The following is a 22,665-nucleotide window of genomic DNA, read 5'->3' as shown; positions in this document are numbered from 1 at the left end:
TTGAGATATACAGCTGCAACAAGCAACTTCATGGCGCCTTCAGCTACCATCAAAATTCTAATTCAAAAGCTGACCCGGTTCATGATGTCCATATAAAAATTTTTTATATACGAATAATTCAACCTGCATTTTACATACTGGACCTTTAGTTTCTAACCTTTCTGTTTCCAGGTGAGTTGGTGAAGTCGGAGCCTTTGAATGCAGCGGCGTTGGCATTGGCGACAGTGTTGGACGGCATCGCTGGGAGTGTTGCGGGCTTGTGGGTGGGACGGTGGGGGTGATGGTCGTAGATGGGGGGGGGGAGTGTCGGGTGAAAAAAAGTCAAAAAAGGAACAAAACAAAAAAAAAGCAAGGAAATGAGAGACGATGATCCCTCTTCTCTCTGCGCTCTCCTAGGGGGGATGTGACAGAAGAAAAACGTTGTCAACAAAACACACAACTGAGATTTTGTTGAGACGGTAGGACTGAACATCATCATTTTTGAGTCAACATTGAGTTTTAAACAACCACTGCATTACATTATTACATCAAAAATGTCCACTGCTCTGTATTCTCAAGCAAGGACCAGAGCTTAAAGGTCCAGTGTGAAACATTTGGGACACGCCAAGATCTGCCGGCTGAGAAAAAGCTGCTACCTCCTACAGCTATTACTTGTTTTGCACATTTAAGATATTTTATATCCACATCTGCTGCGACAGCGAGTATGAAATAGACATGAAAACATAGGTCTCTGTTCACTTCAACTGAACCAAGTGCAGGAAGCGGACTACAACACAGGGCATTGTGGGTAAACACAACCAACGATGTCTGAGCCCATTGTTGCAGCAGCGTATATGCGTAGCATGTTCACGTGAAACAAAATAAAAACAGAAGTTGTCCTGCAATAACCGACAGATTATTGATGCAGCGCCGCCTCAGGCGAGGAGGGGAACAGGTTGTTGTAACCCCAACTGAACCAAGGCCCCAATCGTACCGAGTCCAACGGCCCAAAACTACTGATATCAGCAAAAAGTAATTCACTGATGGCACTTTTCCACTTCCAGAGGAAAAGCACCATATATATACAATTTAAAAGGTCCAGTGTGTAACAATTAGGAAGGCATTCTGGCTGAAATTGAATTTATTATACGTACGTTTGCCTCAGAATAAGCCCTTTATATGAACTTAAGGCAAGGGCCTTGCTTTACGGAGGCCATCATCTTGTCTACAGCAGCCCAAATGGACAAACTAGCCAGAACTTGCATTTCGTGTAGAATCACCTTACCTTTGGAAGGGTTAACTTCCTTTAGCTGTGTAAGGTTCTTCTTGAACGGCAGTTAGCTGCAATAGAGTCAAACTACAAAAAATACCGATCAATCGTTCGATCCTTATCCACAGATTTAGAAGACAGAAAATACTACAAGGATCGAATAAGGATGTTTTTAATGCATATTTCCTCAAATCACTTTGGTTCAAGTGTATATTGAGTCATAAAGAGGGACATATTTGAGCGTCAGGGTCATACAGGAAGCTCACACGCTGCTACTGTAAATACAGTGGGATAAGGTATCCTGCCTACTCTCGCCTATTGGGCCTTTACGCTAAATGTACAGTGTTAGCTATTTAGGAGCAAAACAACTTGAAACGTTGCTGTAAATCAAATTGAGGGTGATTATAATGATTTTAAAAGTGTCAATTTGTGTCATTGCACAAACATGCCTTTACAGTATGACTTCACTCACACACAGGGTGTTTCCCCCAAAGGGTTAAATCCAAATTGATGACAATCGCCTCTGATTTATTTATCCTCAGGGACTAATAGTCCCAGCCCCTGCAAAACACAAATTGTGTTGGAAAAACACTATTAAAATAAGGCCATTTTTGATTTTAAATTCGTATATATATGCACATTAAAGTGCACTCGCTGTAAATGGCTGATTTGCGTTCATAATTCGGGTGCAAACGCGTTGAAATGGCAAAGTTTTGACGCCTGTTATGTAGCAGGGTGAGTGTGCAACATGACCCACCGGGGATTTTACAGGCCACGGCCACTGGAGGATTAAACACCGGCTAATTTTTTATTAATGAGGCCGGTGTTTGAAGGAGCCGCGATCCTGCTTCTGAGCTGTGGATTTCCGTCAAGCTCAAGTGCACATCGCGATGACCAATCAGCACATCTGCACACACACAGAAAAACAGGCGAACGCCGAATCGCTAGGTCCCCCATTTCCATCGAGCGTCTTCCGCTCTCAGCTCTTTCACAGCTCTGGCTCACATCAAGCTTTCCCTTCCTGTGTGGTTTCAGTGCCGGGTTAAACCGATGTGAGTGCATGAATCGCTGTGTGTTCGTTACCCGATTTTCCCAGGTCCCAGGCCTGACCCTTTTTGTCTCGCTTGCTCCCGGAGCCTCCTTCCTCTTCTCTCCCCGTCCTCCGCCTCCCCAGCCGGACAGCTCTCTTCCAGATGCGCCGCTCTCACTGCAGCGGCCTGCACGCGTGTGGATGTGTGTGTGTGTGTGTGTGGGGCAGCCGCTGGGTCCTAAAGCCCGTCGTTCTACAACTACAGCACCGCGTGCAGAGGGGCGGGGCTGGTGATTAATAGAGGACCCCCCCACTAATACTACTGCTTCAACTACACCTACTATTTCTACTAGTAGTAGTTCTACTATTAGTACAGTACTACCATTACTAATACTACTGCTGCTGCTGCTACTACTACAAGTATTACTAGTACTGCTGCTAGTATTAGGGTTACCACCATACTACTATATATCGGCAAATAGTAGTACTGCATTAGTGTGGCACTACATTACAATCACCTGTGCTGCTACTATTACTATTTCTACTACTTCTATCACTATAACTAGTGCTACTACCACTGCTGCTACTATTACTATTTCTACTACTTCTATCACTATAACTAGTGCTACTACCGCTGCTGCTACTACTACTATCGTTAATAGTACTACTTCTGCAATCACCACCACTTGTGCCATCAATACTATTATACAACTACAAGTACCACTAGTAGTGGTAGTCGTAGTAGAAGTAATGGTAGTCGAGTACTATACTTACTATTACTATTGCTGCCATGACTACTTCTACTACCTTCTTCTACTACTACTAATAGTACCACTATTAACAGTAGAAGTAATAGCAGTAGGGTACAATACAATCTAGTATTATTACTAATCAACTGTTTTCCAATAATTCTGCTGTAATGCATGTTGTTACCATTTGCAACATGGTAACATGGTTATTTTTATTACTTTTTATTAAACCCAGTCCTAGATTGCTCCTGAATTCTGTTGTATGTTTTGTACAATGACAAAAGAAGAATCTAATTTTAACTTATAATATATAATAACCAATAGCAATAATGTAAAGCAAACAACAGAACAAAGCAATATAAATAGGTGACAGACAGCTATATTTAGCCAATAGAGGCGAGCAGACACAAAAGTCTCAAAGGCCACGGCTAATATTATACAGCCTCCAAGACGCCAAGCGCTTTATTTTGAAGGTTTTAAAACCCGGCCACAGTTCCAACACGGCCATGCTTCATTTCTGTAGTGGACAATTTAATGGGCCAAATGTCTCTAATGACTGCTCTGGTGGGTCTAAGTGCCGCTCCGTGCAAAGGCCAGGTGCCCTTTTCGAGTTCACACTGGCTCCGTGCAGTCTGTGTACATCAATGTATGTACAATGACTTTGTTTATGCTGATTTAATGGCGCAGGTGCCACAGGTCAACAAGGCCAAATCTGGTCTGTTCTTATGGGCATTAAAAGGGAAATTTACAACAAGATTTGTGAAATGCAAGTGGGAATGAAGTGGGAAGGTGTAAATTATCAATTAAAATTAAACGGTTGTTTCCTTGTTTCCTGTCTTTGGCTTCATTTACGGGCCCCCTGGTGGCAGCTTTGTGAAACATAAACCATCCATGGTGATTATTATTACAGATTATTCCATATTCCATTTCCATTTATACAAGTCTTACTTTGTGCAGTACGTACTCATTTTATATTTTTTGTGTGTGTAGGTGCAGATATTTGAGAACATACACTGTGGTTTTGTGGTGAGTGCTTTATATATAGTGGTCGCCACTGACATTTGCAGACTTGCACATTCCCTTTTTACAAACCCCAACTATTTCATTTCACAAAGCGACATATGAACCTTCTGTTGCAATACATGTATGAGCACTGGTTGCACGAACACATTTGACATCACCAGTGTTGTGTTAATTAACATTGGCAAATTCACCTGTCCCTTTCTTCTGACTCAGGTCGACTCAAATGTGGTTAAAATGGAAAGATCAATTGTATTTTTGTCCACAGTATCTCGCAGATACCTTCAGCGCACAAATAAACTTCATTTATATGTTTTTTCTTTCTCTTGAAAGTATGGAATTTTGAAACTCTTCAAAAAACTCTTCAAAAATGTTTTTAACACGTGAAGAAAAAGAAATAAAAACACAAACTGGTCACATACATTTCAATGTCATTGTGACACAAGAAGCTTCTGTGAGTTAAAATGATAAGATGAAGAGAAGTTAGGTTCAGGATGAGGAAAAAAAGATGAGAAGAGTGAATTCCATATACATTCATTCATTCATTCATGCTTTTAAAGTTCCATCAGTAAAACATGGTTTACGATGAATTCTACATTCATTCATTCATGCTTTTATTAAATTAACTTTTCTTCTACACAGGTACAAGTAGGCACCTATAACTACTACTGTTAGTACTACTACAACTACTACTTCTACAATTACTACCAATACTAGTAGTTGTAGTAGTAAGTAATGGTAGTAGAGTACTACGATAACTAGTACTCTTGCCACCATTACTACTACTACTAGCTCTATTATACTATGACAACTACTTCTTCTACCACCAATACCACTACTAATAGTGCAAGTGTTGTAGTTTAATCCAACTATAAAATGACGAGACAGGAAAAGCATTACAACACAGCTGCAAAGTATTATGGGTAATGCAGTCCTTCAATGCACAGACACTAAATCAAGTTTCTGGCCTGCAAATACCATGACAAATATGCAAACTGAATATGGAATAACAAATAAAATGTACCTTTTTTAACTTAATATTTTCCATGAATTATTCTCAATCACAAAGCACTATATATATATATATATATATATACACATTATATCATTCACTACTTTTACCATATTTGAGTTACTCTAAAATCCAATTAGTTATCATTACTAAAGAAAAGTATACAAACCGGTTGCACTTCAAAAACAAGTGAAGAGAACTAGGTATTTTAAGTTGTACTCACTAGCGTTTACTTCGTAGAATACACTTATAAATGAGTTTAAGCAACTAAAACAATCAAGCAGTGTGTACTTGGTAACTTATTTTAGATGTACTTTCAACTTAGTAGAGACTACTCAGAATTACTATTTTAATTTACTAAATCATTGCATGTGAAATTAACTCGTGTTTAGTCCATATAACACACTTATCTAAGTTGGACTAACTTCGCATTTCTAAGTTATACTTACTTGAATAGCAATCTGACGTACTTGCTAAAACCATGGAAACCAATTGCACTTAAAAAAAAAACAAGTTACTTCAGCAATCTGTGCTTCAAAAAAGTGCTTCAAATATCTATACAGGGATGAAAAACAGGTTCCAATCTCCTAAAATAATCTGAATAACAATTAAACATAATAAATCAAGGTCATCACATAGTTCAATTACATACATTTTTTTTCAAAGATTGCCTTTAATGACATCAAAACACTTTAATACTGTCCCTACCCGAACAGGTTCTGGAGATTATCCATTACAATACCTCCGTCAACAATGATGGCAGTGATGGCAGTAGACACTGGGTGAAGGTGGGTCTCATCAGTGTCACAATCCTGTAATAAACCAAACAAATACATGACATATTGAGGCTGTGTCCTTACCACGACGACCCCGGGTTTGAATCCGTCCTGGACCATTTGCTGCATGCCATCATCCCCTCTCTCTGCCCCTGGATTTACTGTCTCTCTCCACTGCATTTCAAAATAAAACACAAACCACAAAGAAGAATATGTACACGGTCTTGTACAAATTTCCCCATAACTGTGTGTGCTCATTTAATATGCTCCTATGAGAACTTACGAAGCAGGTGTTGTAGAAGTCACTGGGGGTCTTTACCAGGTAGAACAGGGAGGCCTTGGAGTACAATGGTGCACATTTGCCGTCACATCTGGTTTCTAGAAGTGGATGATGAACAAATTAAGCTATAGATAATGCAGCATTCAAAAGCTACAGTACAAAAATATCTGTGAAAGTCTATTATGGCCGAAACGGAAAATCAGTAAACACTTGGCCAAAAAACGAAAACGAAACACTGAAAGAAATTATTATGCCAATTCTGTACTATTGTTTTTTGTGGGGTTTTTTTATCTTATTTTTGTTGTTATGTGTGTACTTACCTCACTAAAAACAAGGCATTGCAATTATAGTATATTATTTTATAGATATATAGATTCACATGCATGTTTCAAAGGGGGAGTGCTAGCTAGCGACAAACGCTAACGTTAGCTAGCTAGCGACGACCGCTAACAGTCGTAGCAGTAATTAAAACACATCCAGAGACAAACTTGCTCGATAACTCACCTTATTATTCTTTAAAAGAATAAAAAAGACGGTGACTCGAGCTAGCAGGCTGGCCTCAGTGCCCCCGGCCTGTGTGCTGGTGGACTTGTGCGTTGCTGCGCGGGAGAGACTGAGTGAATGGATGTTGATACTGCGCATGCGCAGTGGGAGTGAGCCTGTGTAAAAACGTGTTATTGCTAGTGAGCTTAACTCTAAATAAAGTCATCTTCACTCTAAACACTAAGTATTTTTGCGTGTTTCACCATACAAGTAACTGTTACTTCATAAATACAAGTCATAAGTACATATTGAGGGACAAGGAGTAAAGTGAACTAATGTTTGTATGTCAGGGCCGCTATTGGATTTTACAGAGGTGTGGGGAACACAAAAGCAATATTCCGACTATATATATATATATATTTATATACATATATATATGTAATGCAGAAAAGGGCAATCATTTAATAAATAACCACACAAATTAACTTGTCGATCTATCTGTCTGCATGGATCTAGTGGGCATGTGTAACACATACACTATAGGTTTGATCTCAACCTCTCAGGTGCATGTTGTCACTGTCATGTCACTGTCATCATCAGTCCCTCTGCGTCTACGCCATACACGCCCACTAGACGGAGACACAGGGAGGTAAATGTCACAGGTTCCCTGAATGCATGAAGGCTGCAGGCTCACAGACCAAGTCCCTGTGGGGCCCGAGGGTGAGAGAGGTAATGTTACTGCAGCAGGACAGTCTGCTGGTGTCTCCTCTCCTCTCCCCTCATAAAGTCAGTGGCACTGTGCGCTGTGAGGTCATGTGAGGACAGCAGCTGCAGCAGATGCAAGACGATGCCTCGTGTCCCTCAGACAGGAGCGGTGTCGTGCTACCCACTGGTGGACGCTCTCTCTCGGTCTCCTCGTGGACGCACTGTCAACAAACCATTTTGTTTTTAAGGTTAGACCATTTAGGAGTGATGCAGCTATTTTTATCCTCCTCTGACCCAAGCTGAAAGAGGACACTGCACCTATCCAGACACATTCTACATCATCAGCTGATCACATTTGACAAAGTCAGTGTTAATTACAGTGTTTGATGAAGTGTTTTGATATGAATCATTAAAAAAAAAAAAACAAGCACCACAGTCCCCAGTCGCCAGAGACATATTTTAAATCTTTTGTTTTTAATATATCTCACATTTGATTTATTTACAAAAGACAGTGGCTTCGTGACATAAAACTATGTGTTGTAAACTCAACATGAGAAACAAATGAGTACCAGAAGCAGAACCATACAGAACACAGACATAGATAAATAACATCAGGGGGAGCGCTGTTGTTGTTGTTGTTGTCTTTTTGCACATAGTCTCTCTGCAAACAATAAAAGGCCCAGTGTGTGTGTGTGTGTGTGTAACTGTGTTTTACCCCTGGTTTGGTCACGCAGGGTGAACGGTATTGCCTCTGCACTGGTTAAAATGACACCAGCGACTGTCTATCAGTGGATCTGGAATGTCTCTTCTATCTGTACTGATTATTAAACGGAAACCGTAAAATGTGAACGTTCAACGACTGAGCAACAACAACATACCGATGCAGATATACACGTCGTTATATACCTGGGATGTGTGTGACACACGATGTCCGCAAACAGTTTGGCACAAATGTAAAGGCTGAGCAATAACTTTTTTTTCCCCACGGAACACATTAATAAATAAATGAAATAAAAACCTCTATAGTCACAGACTAAAACGCCGACATAAAGGCTAATTGATCATCTTATTTGCTTTTTTTTACAGCACTTTACAGAACAGCTACAGGCACAAACTGAAAGAACGACAACAAAAAAAGGAGCTTAGTTATGCATTCAGATGTGTGACCACAGGGAAGGGGAAGACGGTGAGTTGAATTCTTTTTTTTTAACCTCTGCATTTGAATCATTTCTGGATCTTTTGTAAGCTGAATAAAATGAGCTTTCTGATTTAAATTCGATGGCATTTCAGTTCCCACACTTTTTTTTGCATGGATTGAAAACCGGGCGACGACGCGAGCGCGCACATGAAACTCATTACAACAAATATACTCCACTAATACTTGCAAAACCAGGAGAAGAACAATAAAGATGACACACAGAGAGAAGAAAAGGGGAGCCAATGAAAAATACCACATTTAAAATGACAATAACAGAGGAGCTTGTTTTTGTTGTTTTTCTTGACACAGTGTAACAGGTTGGTGGAACCTTATACCCAAGCTTACTGTACAAAACTTTAAACAAAACAAAAAAACCTTCCCGCTTCCTGTAGTTTTAGTTCAGTCACATTTCCGAAAAACTGCCGCCACACATTTATCTCATCAAAAACCAGACGCGCTGCTGCAGCTCGTCTTGAATTTGAGTCGAATGCCGACACTGAGGGACAAAGGACATTGAAACCGGAAGACAAAAAAAAACCAAAACGTGACAGTTACATAAACCTGATCTCTGTCCGGCTCAAATTAAACCTCATCTGGAGCAGACGGAACACTTTGCTTTTTCCATATGAAAGACACTAATTCACACAGAGACAAACTCTACCCGATAACATGCGTTCACCACATACTGCAGCACTTCAGAGAAACTTCTCCTAATCCACTTCCTCTACTCCACGTTTTCATTTAAAATAGCTAAGAGTTTCATTCCAAAATGAGGGAGAAATCGATGGACAACTTTAGGACGAAACGTCGTGACAGTGAGAAAAACAACCATTTCAGAATGAAACCCTTCATTTTAAATCATCGTCGACATTTTCCTCGTTATTATTACGCCACATTTCAGCCACAGAGGAGCTCTGCGTTCCCTGAGCGCCTGCCGTCATTGCACGTAACATTCCGACTAAGTAAAGCTATCAAAGCATTTCCTACTCTCTTACGACTACCGCACACCCTCCCGTACTCTATTAAGTGTCCATTTTGGTAGCCCAAAACTAAAACTCGGAGCCTAAGTCGTCACGACTAAACATCCTGAGGTGCTTCCGAACAAATAAATACTGAGGCTATACCAGCTAGTCAGTGTATTCTGGAAAAGGAGGCGCCATGCTGCGCTGAGTGTTACAATGCCCTTCAGGTGATTCGCTTAGGTTTTCATTGGGAGGAAACAATAAGCCTCGGCTCATTAGTGTGCCGTTATTTGCAAAGGGAGGCTCGCGGAGAGCACAGTAGCAGCAGAACAGTGTGTGATTCAGTGAGTGTGTTTACGTGCACGTAAAAATCTTATCCACAACATACTGCAAACGTCTGAGAATGGAATCCTAATATTACTAGTCTATCTGAGGTCTCAAACCCGCTTAATATCAAGTTATAATGAGTTATTTGAAACTATAAATAAATATTATTATTTTAATGTTTTTTTACAAACTAGACTGAGTTTGAGTCCTCTGCTGTATATCTTGGTGTTCTGGCTTTTAAAAGGTCATTAGGGTATATTGGGCAAAATTACCCATAAGAGTATATGTGTAGAAATGCTTTAAAATAAAAAAGAATTTAGTTTCCGTAGCCTTAAAATATGTGCTTTAGGCACCGCCGTGTGAGCTACGCAAACAAAGTGGCGTTGTACTGGCGCGACGACAACAAACAGCGACATCCACCGCGACACAGCAGACTACAACGGAGCTCGGTTTGAGCTGGTTTAACTTTAGACCGGTTATTTTGGTACTATTCTTAATGGAAACCCAAAAAAATTCATACCGGACCGAAGCGTTCCACTGCAGTCGCTCCATTAGGTGTCACTAAATCTTAAACACTGGGCCTTTTTAAAATACTGGTTCAACATTTGGGCGGAAATAGTCTGTATCCAGTTAGCTTAGCATAAATACTGAAACCAGGGGCTAGCTATAGCATGTTTTGTTTTTATTTGTTTCTAAAAATGAAGTGTAGAAAACACATGTTGTGGTTCGCCGAGGAAATAGTTCAGCACATTCAACAACGTGTTATTTATACACTTGTACGGCATGCTAATTATTAGTTAGCTGTTACTTGTGCTGGTAGATGAGATTTTATTGCCTTTAGACAGCATTTAGCTAGCTGTTTTCCTTGGTCGATTGTGTTTGTGTTAAGCTAAGAATATGATTTCATTTTGCCAGAGCCCAAGGTGAGATAAAAATGAGATAAAGTAGATTTTATGTTGTTCATGGTCCTTTAAAAAGGAACGTTGGGGGAAACAAGTGATCTGCGAGTCAAAGGTTTCAGGGATTATAGTCAAACCATTTCTTTTTTGGATCATTTTTGCTGATTGCCTGTGAACAGTGGGAGTGAGACTCTAGAGAGTCTCTTTATTACACTACGATGGAGCCAAGTTATCTGTTTTCTCATGTTCCCAGGCTTAAGTTAAGCCTAAACTGTGTCCTGGCAGCAGCTGGATACAGGAGAATTGTGTCCTGAGAGCGTGGACGTGCAGTAAACACACTCAGCGTGAATCCTGAAGGCAGGACACTTCTGACATGACAGCTGTCATCATATAACCCACAAAGAGCTGGCGTATAGCGCGGTGCAGTACCTAAATCCAGACATTAGTGCAACTTCATGCAAAAATAATAAGAATAATTATGAAAAAAAAAATTATGAGCGATGATATTATTAGGAGCGATGACGGGGAACATATGAAAAGAAGGTAACCTCCGTGTCAGGGTCTTCCCAAGGTCATGTGTTTACAGTATTTTATATACAGAATGACCTCCTGCAATGGAACAGTTGGGGCGTGAGGAAAACACAGCGAGCCATTCTTTAGCAGTCATGAGGGAAATCGTTGGGTAATTACAGCAGGTTTCTTTTTTTTTTTGTTTACAGGACAACACACACACTCGCTAATTAGAAACTTTTTCTTCTTTTTTTTTCACATAGTGAAATCCTGTTAGATTACAGCATGCATTACTCTACGTGCTAATGCCAGGGTTGTCGTTGTTGTTGTTGTTGTTGTTGTTGTTGTTACTGATTCTTCAGATTCGATGACTGTATGTCCTTACAAGGTGGGGTGGTGTTCTCTTTCCCTCAGTGCTTCTATACTCTTACTGTGCCTGCGTATTCACACACAGAGAGGAACAGATTCAGTGTCGCTGGCAGTCTGGATGAATTGCTTTTAAGACATATAAATATGCATAAAGCGCACGACTCAAGCAGGAAGTGTGCCACAGTTCGTCCCTTGCTACCTTTAAATGCAGGCGTTTGCAGCAGCAGCAGCACATTATAAGAATAAAAATTAAAAAAAAAGCACCACATCAGTATATTACTGGCTGCTAAAATGCCATGCTAATATTTAGAAACAACAAAACAATCATCTGTAGCTACTATGTCTCTATGTGTTGCGACTCAATTGACAACAAGCAACTTGTTTCTATAAAGTTACTCTGAAGGTCACGAGTTAATGATCCTCTTGACTCATAATGCTTAATACCAATTATGTCATCGTCGTCACCGCACAATGTTGTAGTGCAAATTGAATTAATTATAGTTCCTACTTTTTGTTCTTCAGTCTGCTTCAGCTGAAAAATAGAAAGGAGATGTATGTTTATATGCATAGTTTTGGCTATAATCCTATGGATGGACACAAATACTACTACATTCTGTTTTATTATATATATATATATGTCTATATATATATATATATATATATATATATATATATATATATATATATATAAATAAATATAGACATATATATATGTATATATGGATATAAAAAAGTAACATAGTTGACTGCATTGGCATGTGCGTGCTCACCTCTGTCCCCACCGTTCCTCATGTTGGTCTCCTCCTCCTCTCCCCCGTCATCTACTATAAAAGCAAAAAAAAAAAGTTGCCGTGATGTGAGGAGTCCGTCGCAGATGTGCGAGCGATAACAATTGAGAGGCCGATAAATTCTTTAATAAAGAGTCAAAACCCAGGAAACATGAGGGAGAATACGAGCCAGATGGCAGAGCAGGCGTATCTCGTAAAACGCGCATTATGGACTGACCTGAGTGGAGCTCTTTCACCAGCGACGACATGGTGTTTGTGATTGAATCAGCAGCAACTAATAAATCGTTCCGAAGATTTCTAGGTACACCTGGGCAACAGAGACAGAGATTTAAAAATCCGGGTTGAAACATGTGCGCGTTATATCTTTGGAGTGTATGACAGTACTGACGACTATACAACACAATAACATTTATTTGTTTTTACTTCATTATTTACTCAGGATGTGATACGTGAGTCTGTAATGACTGCTCTTTGGACTCACCCTGAGCAAAGGCCTCCAGCACGTCGCCTCCCACTCCAGCCAGGCAGTCCTGTGGCGTGTGGGTTGGGGTTGATCCAGCCGATGTGGAGCGTATGGGCATGGGCATGGAGCAGCCGGCACCGTGACTGGGGGAAGAATGAGGGGAGCCTCCGGACTGGGACTGCAAGATAAAAAGTCAAAAAGAAGAGAAATCTGCAGTTATAGTCGCAGTATCATCAGCGAATCGTGCGACATTTACTGGATCTCCTGACATTTAGAGGGGAATCATGAAGTACAACAATTTACAGATTTGCACAAGCCGTTTTCAGACATGAACTCGTTGAGTTTGAAGTATGCAAGAGCACAGCAGGTGATTTTCTGGTGGTTTTCTTCCACAAACAGAAAGAAACGTTCACAGAAAATTCAGCCAGCTCGTTGCACCGTGAGATTGTCCCGCTGCAATTCACAGATGGTCCCACTCTGACATTTTCTGGCAATTCGAGCAGGAACGTCGCGGGGAAAAGTTCTGGAAAATGTCCGACGCAATGTTTGCGAACGCTCTCACATACAGAACAACCCCTCCAGACAATTCCAGGATAATGTCCGGACGCCAGCGCGTGTCTGAAAACAGTTACAGAAAAGAAAAGAAAGGACGAGGAAAGGAAAGAAAAGAAAAGAAAAGAAAAGGAAAGGAAAGCTAAGATCCTATTATCTCTTCATCGAGCAAAGCTGATTCTGGAACAGCTGCGTTTCAGCGCAGAGCGCCGTGTCACAGCCGCAGATTGCGGCTTTAAGAAGAGATGACCTTTTTGATTTTAACGGTGACTTTGTTAAAAAAAAACACAGGCACAGATGTGACCAAAAGATTTTAATCCTTGAGGGGGAAAACAAACAAAACAGTGGTATATATTAGAAGCAAGAAAATCTCCTCGTAATCCCATCCTGGCTGGCTAAAATCTGCATCTCTACAGCGCACGTTTACTGCGTCCAGAGGGTAATGAGAAGCATGTGTGGGGCCTGAACTGAGTTGGGAGCTATACCTCACAGAGAAACGATGACTGTGTGACTCTGGGACTAGTGCAGGCCCGGGTCGATGGCTCGGAGCCAGGCGGCAGATGGCCTGCCAGACTGCAGTCACATTAGAAGGGAGGTTGTTAGCGCCGATGAAAGGAGCAGGTCCCTGACATCCAGGCTGAGGGAAAAACACAGTTCTCTCAACTGCTTTTGCGAAGACCTGGCTTTAAAGATTGAAGTTTGTGACTGTGAACTTTGTCTTCGTCAAACAAGCGACGCAGCAGCGCCGTCGGTGGGACCCGATTAGATAGCGGAATCCTATCATGTTCCCTGACATCCGCGTTGAGAGCTACGACGTCAAAACTTCCTTCAATCACATCTGCTGAAGGCAGGCGTACCGGGGGGCATTAAACTAAGTGCCGCGACTCGCGCCAGGTATTGACCGTGGCAAACTGAATTAAGGGCAACTTACAGCCTGCTTCTGCTCCTCATCCTATCAGCCAGCAAAGGTAAGCAGAGAGAAAAAGAGAGAGCAAGAAGAGTGAGAGCAGCAGAGTTAACGCAGTGAACGGCGAAAGAAATGACTTCTGCATGCACCGTGTGGCACATTAACATCACTTTACGAGTCTCAGTTTTGATCTTTCATCAAACATGCCACCAAGATTACAAAAGAAACACGTGTTTAACAGCTTTGGCAAGAACCTGCGGAGTGCTAAAGAATCCCACTCATGGAGATAAACCTGGTGGAATTGGGCGATTGTCTTACCTTCAGCAGCCTCATCAGGCCCTCCAGCTGCACCATCAGCTCCCGCCTGCTCTCCTGCAGGGCTGACATGCGCCGCTCCAGCTCGTCCTTCCTGTGTCTGCAGCAGACGGAGAGAGAGCGGGGACGCATTAAAGACAAATAAAGGCACGTGGATATGACAGTAATAAAGCATGAAGCAGGTGCTGTCATGTCGCCCCGGGGTGACACCAGTCTGGTTTGTGATCGTGGGGGGAAATTTGTCTGGTCTTTTATTTTTTTTGTTTTTGGTGGTGAATCTGTTGCTTTTATGTGAAAAGTTTGGAGACGCTGACTTTATATCGTTTTGTCTGAAATCAATGAATAAGAAAGGACTTCCTTTGCCTCAGGGTGCAGTATTTAAATAATCAGACGCCATCCTCGTCATCTACAGAAAGATAAGATACCAGATTTTGGTGACCTGCTTGATCAGAGTCTGATATCCACAGATTTCACTGACTGCTCCGGCGTATTATCGCCCTCTGGTGTTCACACAGTGTAAAGACCTCAAAGAAAAAGCAGCCAGTCATCTTTATGGCTTTAAGTCGTCCCAATCGGGGGAACTGTGAACATCCTCACGCTGCAGAGTAGGTGACTCAGAGTAGCCACTTTATTAGGTACACCCGTTCAACTGCCTGTTAACGCAAATATCAAACCAACCAAAAACCTGCTGGTCTGAGCATTAGAATGTAGAACAAATGTGATTTAAGTGACGTTGAATGAAACATGGTCTTAAAAAAAGAGAAAATATCCAGTGAGCGGCAGTTTTCAGGGTGGGAAATTGGCGTAAGAATAAGACGACTGTCTCTGAACACGTCGGACCACAGCAGCAGAGGACGGCTCTATCTACTTTATTATAGGAGTCCAGTGTACCTAATAAAGTGGCCTGTGAGTGTATGCGTGAATTAAGTGAGGGATAATGCATTTATTTGGACTTCATTTGAATTAGAACATGCAAACTCCATGTTGCAAAGGCAAGAGTCCTTGTTTAAGGTTATATTACATATAATTGAATGCTCTCATCTATAATTAGTTGCTGTATTTAAGGTTGGCCCTGTAATTAATATTTAAATGATTAGATATGTCACAACAGTTGAACCTCCCCGCACCCAAAAGTCATTATTTATGGCAGGCCGTACAAATAGGGAGTCATTCAAGGGGCAAAGGAAGCTGTAAGACGTCCTCACGGGGTGGGTCTCTTCCAAGAACTAAACCCACGGTTGTCAGCGTCCTGCCGGCATGATAAATGTCCCTGCTGCAAATTAAAATTAAAAAAAAAAAATCACCCTCCGGAATATGGAAGACATTATTTGAGCTTGAAGAATGAGCTCAGCATCTTAAATACAGCAGCGCTGCAGTGGTTTTATACGGCATAGCGTCTCCCTTTGGCGGTCAGAGGTGTCGCCGTGCCCCATGATACCTGAGGAGCCGCAGTTCAGTCAGGAGCGTGGGGTTCTGCTGGGCTTTCTCAGGTGTGGGCTGAGAGGCTTGTTCATGCTCCAAACGCAGCCTCTGGATCTCCTGGAGGATCTCTCTGGAAAATAACAACGATAATAATTATTAGAATAAGATGTTAAGGCAAGGCAAGCACTATTCATACACAAAAAGTGCTTTATAAAGAATAAATCACAGAATGAAAAGCCATGAAAATCAACATTAAAATAAAAAAAGACATTAAAATCAAATTTTTGATAACATTTTACTTAAGTACAAGTAAAAGTACTGGTTTAAAAATGTACTTAAGTTGAAGTAAAAATTCATCTCGTTTAAAATGTACTTTTCTAACGAGGCTGGGGTTCCAGTGCATTTTAAAATATTTTCATATTTTGTTTTATCTTAACATTGTTTTACTCAGTAACGGATGGGATTTAAAACATAAGAAAAAACTAACTTAAGTAAAGGTAAAATTACAAAGTACACCAAAAAACGAGCGAGTAAATGTAATTCATTACTTTCCACCTCTGATTCAAATGATAGGAGATGAAAGCGTGATTTGCCAATAAAAGTAATCAATCCATTCTTGCCCTTGAGATGCACTAAGATGATTATTTGGGAATTTAAGAGAAAGCTTCAGTAAACAATAATGTTTTCAGGCCTGATTTGAATGTGCTGAGACTATTAACAATAACTATTGTTATTTGAAAGCATTTATACACTTATACACACACACTTATTCAATTTCTGCCAATAAACCCTTGAATCACACAGTGGATCTTTAACTTAAAACATAAGCTTTCAGTGAGCTCATGTAGCGCTATATTCATGTAAAATAAATCAATGAAAGTCCTGCATATATTATAAAAAATAGGCAAAACGTCTGGTCAGGTGAAACAATTAATCGATCATTAATCGATTACTAAATTAAACAAGAACTATTTTGATAATCGATTCATCGGTTTGAAGCTTTTTTCAGGATTAAAACAAGATTTTCGATCGTTTAAGCTTCTTAAAAGAGAGTATTTCCTTCATTAAAAGTGATTCATTTTTGGTTTGTGGACAAGACAAGACATTTCCAGGTTTGTCGGACACCGATCAACATTTTTTTTTAGGGTTTTCTGATATTTTAAGGACCAAACGATTCATCGAGAAAACAATCGCCAGAGTAATCGATTATGAAAACAATCGTTCGTTGCAGCTGTAATTCAAAATCAACTAATAGTTCATTTGTATTAACGCTCAATGAATTATCGAGCTAGGTCAAAAGGTCACAAACCCGCAGGCCCCGGGCCATTCCATGTGACCCACCACTTAATATACGTTATTATGTTATTTTTAGCCTTTTGCTTCATAAACACATAGTTATTGTGAGCTATACATCGTTGCATATCGACACAGACACTTTTATTTTTCTAGTCTGGCCCCCTACTGGCCAGACTAGGTCATTTGATTTTGAGAACCCTGATCTAGGTGATGGACAAAAGCTGCAATATTGCAGTACATACAGTAGGTAAATGTATTCGATGTAGATCTGTTTCCGGTGAATACATTTGGAACCCTACCTGTTTTTGTTCTCTAGTTCTGCGATCAGCTGCCTCTGCTGCTTGTTGGCATCAAAGTTGAAGCTCAGGTCTGTCGGAGGACACTGTTGCTGGGGGAAGATCACAGAACACCATTAACCACAGTGTGTGTGTGTGGGGGGACAAAAGTCAAACACCAGCAGCTAATTTCTGACCACAGCGAGCGGCAATGACGCTCTGCTGGAGACTGATTATGCTCCTGCATGCAACAGGGAGCCATTTTAGGTCACCTTTATCCTTCTTCATACAGCAACGTGGAAATCTAATTAAACCCGAAACCCAAAGTCACACTTTCTGCCTCAGATTACCTTTTTTTTTTTTTTGTGAAACCAAACCCTGTTCTATTTTTGATCTCATCTGTGTTTTTTTCTGTCTAGCAAAAAAAAACACTCACTGTGTTACTATTCAGTTATTGCCTCCCTATATAGAAGCTTTTACTGGAAGTTTCGCCACTCGCACACTGGATTCTGATTTCTTACGCTCGGGGAATTCACAGGAAATCAATGCATGCATCATGAATGGGTTCTTTCTCCTGGCGGCGTAGCAGAGATGCATGGAGACAGCGCTACTGCCAACCCAAGGTTATTATAGTGAACGAAAACTAACGAAAAATAGCAAAAACTAAAATAAAAAAAAAACATTTTTGTTGACTGAAAAACAACAATTTTATTTTTAACAAACCGATAACTAACTGAAACTAAAATTGTAGGGAAAATGTGCTTAGTTTTCGTCGTTTGTAAATGAATTTCATACATACAGTAATCCTTTTGGGTTCATATGAACTGTATTTATTTTTTCTCTGCCGGCAAAAATGTTGTATTTTCGTTCATTATAAAGTGTTATCAGTTTGTTTTTGATCGAGTTAAAACATAACATTTGTTATGTTGTTAGTAGATATGTCTCATGAGGATTAATATTATTATTTATGTTATGTTCACGTGTGTCTTTAGTCAGTTGGCTATTTGATTTTTACCTGACACAACTGTATTATGCACATTTTACACTTCAGGCTTAATTTCTTGTAGACTGTTATATCTGTCCTACATAAAGTCTTATTATGACCTTTATGCAACACTAAAACTAAGCATTTACAAAAAATAAAAACAATAAAAAACTAGCAAACTTGCTCTAAAAACAAATTAAACTAACTTGTTTAAAAAAAACAAATAGTCAAAACTAAATAAACACTAATACTCAAGAAAATTTGAATTTTTGTGCCATCTAATGGTGACGCTACGAGAACTACGGTGGCCTGTGCGTGCCAGAAAAGATGCAAATACGTTTTCACAAACGTGTGTGGAGCTGCGTATTTTAACTTTGCACAGTAACCTTATGCTTCATAATAATCAGTTTGTGCTGCTGTAGAAACATGGCTTCATAAAAGCAAGACTAAGATTAAAGAGAGGTATTATCAGGTTATGAATACCAAACAGATATTTTAAAGCAATTATACACCTGTACAAACATACTCATGGGTAGTATATTTAATTACTGGACAAAAATGTTTTCCTAAATGTTAAATTCCTGTGTTGTTATGTTGACTGTAGACCAATCAGGACTAAAATATGTATAAAAACAATTGTGACCCTAAAGTAGATAACATTTGTTTCCTATTTTATCATGTTTGAAGAAAAACGATAAATCTGCTGGGAAATCAGATGCTTAGTCCTCCACTATTCCATATTATCAGAGGTGGAAAGTAATGCATCACATTTACTCAAGTTGCAGTAATTGAGTGTTTTTCGGCGTTCTTGTACTTTGTAAAGTCATTTTCAAAATGTGTAATTTTACTTTTACTTAAGACAGGTGAACGATGAGGACAGCTGAACGATGAGGACAGGTGAATGATGAGGACAGGTGAACGATGAGGACAGGTAAAGGATGAGGGCAGGTGAATGATGAGGACAGGTGAACAATGAGGAGAGTTGAATGATGAGGACATGGGAATGATGAGGACAGATGAAAGATGAGGACAGGTGAATAATGAGGACAGGTGTATGATGAGGACAGGTGTATAATGAGGACAGGTGAACAATGAGGACACATGAATGATGAGGACATGTGAATAATGAGGACAGGTAAATAATGAGGACAAGTGAATAATGAGGACAAGTGAATGATGAGGACAGGTGAATGATGAGGACAGGTGAATGACAGGTGAATGAGGACAGGTGAATGACGAGGACAAGTGAATAATGAGGACAAGTGAATGATGAGGACAGTTGAATGAGTACAGGTGAATGATGATGAGCACAGGTGAATGATGATGAGGAACGATGAGGACAGGTGAATGATAAGGACAGGTGAATGATGAGGACAGGTGAATGACGAGGACAGGTGAACAATGAGGAGAAGTGAATAATGAGGACAAGTGAATGATGAGGACAGTTGAATGATGAGTACAGGTGAATGATGATGAGCACAGGTGAACGATGAGGACAGGTGAATGATAAGGACAGGTGAATGATGAGGACAGGTGAATTAGCGTTAATTAAGGTCCCTGAGTGAGCGAAAAAGTTGAAGCATATGTGACCTTTGACCCATTTTGACTGACACATTATGTGTTTCCAAACAATTCATGTGAGATTCATGTCTTTTTTTACTTTAACTTGAGTACATTTTTAGACCAGTACTTCCACCTCTGCATATTATGTATGACTGCATGCTACGCTTTTCACCTGTGGCGTCACCACTTGTCTTCTCTGGCCACGGGGTACAGTGCATAACAATGATATGTCATGGGGCGTTAAATGTGAAATGCAGGTTGACTGAATCCCACCCAGGGGCATTCGACGAGACACTCACTGTGGAGTTGCCCGCCTCGGCTGCCAGGCGCGCAGCGTAGCGAGCGATGAGGCGGTGCTCTTCATCTAGCCGACTGGGACTCTCCAAGACACTGCCCAAAGTCAAAGACAGAGAGACACGTCACACATACAGAGAGACATGTCACACATACAGTATATACACACAACAACACCGACTCTGTCGACGACAAAAGCTCTTTTGTAAGTAGGAGGGAAATTCGGTGCACGTCATGTAAAAAGAAGAAATATGACAAAGGAAACTTTATAATAGAGGTGACCTTAATATGCGACTCTTGGCTTTGACTCCAGTGTTGACAGACAGTCTGAGATAATTGGTCGTTACAACGAACTGGGATGGATATGAGGGAGCGCAGCATGCCAAATGCATTTGTGCTCGTGCCAGTACCCAAGCTGGCCATTTCATTACTGATTGGAAATGTCAAATACGGCATGAGACTTTTAAATGATGGCGGGCGTGGCATATGGCGTGGCAAATGACAGAACATATGCTGCCTTTTTTTTTTCCGAGGGCTGAAATGAGGAGTGATGGAGAGCTTGAAATGTTGCTGGGCGCCCCCCCAACTCCGGCTGGAGAGCGAGCGATGATTAAGATCATTAAATGCAATCTGGCCTCGAGCGCGCCGCTGCATCAACAACCCCGCCACAGTCACTGCACGGTTCACGAGCAGCTGCAACTGCAAAACAGCCCTTTAAACAACATTTGTAGTCAAATCTTATCTCTGTCAAGGCAAGATTAAAAAAAGAGCTGCCAGTGTAATGAGATAATTTTAACTACCCCAGCGCCCATTTCTTTCTTTTTTCCCCCCACTGAAGATATCTAAAAATACTCAGCAGATCAATCAACCCGTTACAAGATAATGTCACCTGCCTCAGGAAAACTCTGCAGCGGGGGACAAGTGAAATCACTCTGCGGAGGATGTCAAAAATGGAACACTTTCTAAATAATTTACGGCCTCGCCCCGAGGCTTACAGCAGACACACACAGCCCGAGGTTTCCTTACAGAATTAAAAAACATCACCCGACACTGTGGAGCTGCTCGGGTTCGGCTCAGGGGAGGATGTGACCCGGCACGGTCTTGTGGAGGCTGTGAGTCCAGAAGCCCTCTGCACCAAACATCTAGGTATTTTTTACATTTTCACTGCCAAACGCTTGTATTTAAAGGAGTTTATTCCACGGAAAAAGGGGCCAGAGAGGACACTAATCTACTAATACTGTGAGTGTGTTTGGATGAGCGTATAATTTGACGAGAATTTGTTGTAATTGGCAGTCTCGCCATTTCACACTGGACCTTTGAGTGTAATTAATATCAATATTTTATATGAATATAAAAGAGTGCAGGTTCCCAACTTGTCTGCCACTTGTAACGTCTCCTGGGACCGACTCCAGCTTTCCCTCTTGACCCTTAAAGAATAAGCCGTGTTGATGTGAGGAATATCAATGAAATGTAAATTAGTAAAGGTTAGAGACTCAATTTGTTGTTATTAAATTCGATGTTTTACTGGTTGCAGTCGAGGTGAACTGCTGAATCAGTCCTCCGTCTCCTCGAGATTCCCTTTTTTTTAAAATACATTTTATCTTCTGCTGCCACGGCTCTGCGTGACTAACAGGTAATAAACAGCGCGGTGTCGGTTCACCCTCGGAGGAAACCGGCTCATCGCGAGTATTATTGTCTGTAGGGAAGCGAGAGGTAGGAGGGAGTAGATGCCATGTGAGCAGAGCAGACGGTATCACAGAGTTGACTGTGCAGGCTGGAAACGCGCGGGATTTTTCACACGTGGGCGCGTTCAACCATGTCTTTGTCGTCTCGCGGAAAGCGGAATTTAAAAAGGTCCACGAAGCAAAAGTGGCAGCAGTAACATTGGTGTCGCTGTTCATTTTGGGAGCTCTTGAACTGAGGCACAGAGCACATTTGCATCACGCAGGAGAGACGTCTTCGACTCACGGGCTCTCCCATGTGAAAGCAGGCGACGGTGGGTTCAAGCCCGGAAGCAACGTGGTCTTCCGTTCAACACGATGCACAACACAGACTATTTTGGGAGCATCACCGTGGATTAATGCGCACTTTCTGCCCCTAAACGTGCCACCTCTGTAGCCGTAACGCCCCTCCAAGGCAACCGCATCCTCCCAGAGCAGCTCTGACTCACAGAGACAAATGTCAAGACAAAGGTTATCCGGCTTCTTCATTACTGCCACTGTGAAACAAAGCTCAG

At 41.0% G+C, this 22,665-nt stretch overlaps 2 protein-coding genes and 1 long non-coding RNA gene across 12 annotated transcripts in view; all 3 read right to left on the bottom strand.

The window, feature by feature from the left end:
- LOC122783210 (DNA (cytosine-5)-methyltransferase 3A-like) overlaps positions 1-2,497 on the bottom strand; it is a 51,618-nt gene extending 49,121 nt beyond the window's left edge. For 3 of the 4 annotated variants that reach the window (XM_044047899.1, XM_044047900.1, XM_044047901.1), the window contains exons 1-2: positions 2,333-2,496; positions 158-392 (exon numbers count right to left, since the gene is read on the bottom strand). In XM_044047899.1, coding sequence (XP_043903834.1) covers positions 158-238 — 81 coding nt within the window. In that variant the 5' untranslated portion in view covers positions 239-392; positions 2,333-2,496. Of the gene's footprint in view, positions 1-157; positions 393-2,332 lie in introns of all 4 variants that reach the window. The other variant, XM_044047898.1, reaches the window with a different exon arrangement.
- A 2,653-nt stretch (positions 2,498-5,150) lies between these two features.
- LOC122783325 lies at positions 5,151-6,780 on the bottom strand. Its single transcript, XR_006362033.1, has 3 exons — positions 6,621-6,780; positions 6,120-6,214; positions 5,151-6,010 (listed from the first exon to the last, which is right to left on the bottom strand). It is a non-coding gene; the product is annotated as an uncharacterized LOC122783325 (long non-coding RNA).
- Positions 6,781-7,759: 979 nt separating this feature from the next.
- The window catches only part of dtnbb (dystrobrevin, beta b), a 36,855-nt gene continuing 21,949 nt past the window's right edge, over positions 7,760-22,665 (bottom strand). For 3 of the 7 annotated variants that reach the window (XM_044047602.1, XM_044047607.1, XM_044047603.1), the window contains 10 exons: positions 20,435-20,525; positions 17,612-17,700; positions 16,033-16,146; positions 14,598-14,694; positions 14,304-14,324; positions 12,839-12,998; positions 12,575-12,664; positions 12,340-12,393; positions 12,078-12,101; positions 7,760-11,636 (listed from right to left, as the gene is read on the bottom strand). In XM_044047602.1, coding sequence (XP_043903537.1) covers positions 12,088-12,101; positions 12,340-12,393; positions 12,575-12,664; positions 12,839-12,998; positions 14,304-14,324; positions 14,598-14,694; positions 16,033-16,146; positions 17,612-17,700; positions 20,435-20,525 — 730 coding nt within the window. In that variant the 3' untranslated portion in view covers positions 7,760-11,636; positions 12,078-12,087. The remainder of the gene's footprint in view (positions 11,637-12,077; positions 12,102-12,339; positions 12,394-12,574; positions 12,665-12,838; positions 12,999-14,303; positions 14,325-14,597; positions 14,695-16,032; positions 16,147-17,611; positions 17,701-20,434; positions 20,526-22,665) is intronic. The other 4 variants (XM_044047605.1, XM_044047608.1, XM_044047604.1 and 1 more) reach the window with 3 other exon arrangements.

Source organism: Solea senegalensis, linkage group LG16 (genome assembly GCF_019176455.1).
Source record: "Solea senegalensis isolate Sse05_10M linkage group LG16, IFAPA_SoseM_1, whole genome shotgun sequence".
Lineage (NCBI taxonomy): Eukaryota > Metazoa > Chordata > Actinopteri > Pleuronectiformes > Soleidae > Solea > Solea senegalensis.
This window is presented reverse-complemented; position numbering and strand designations above follow the sequence as displayed.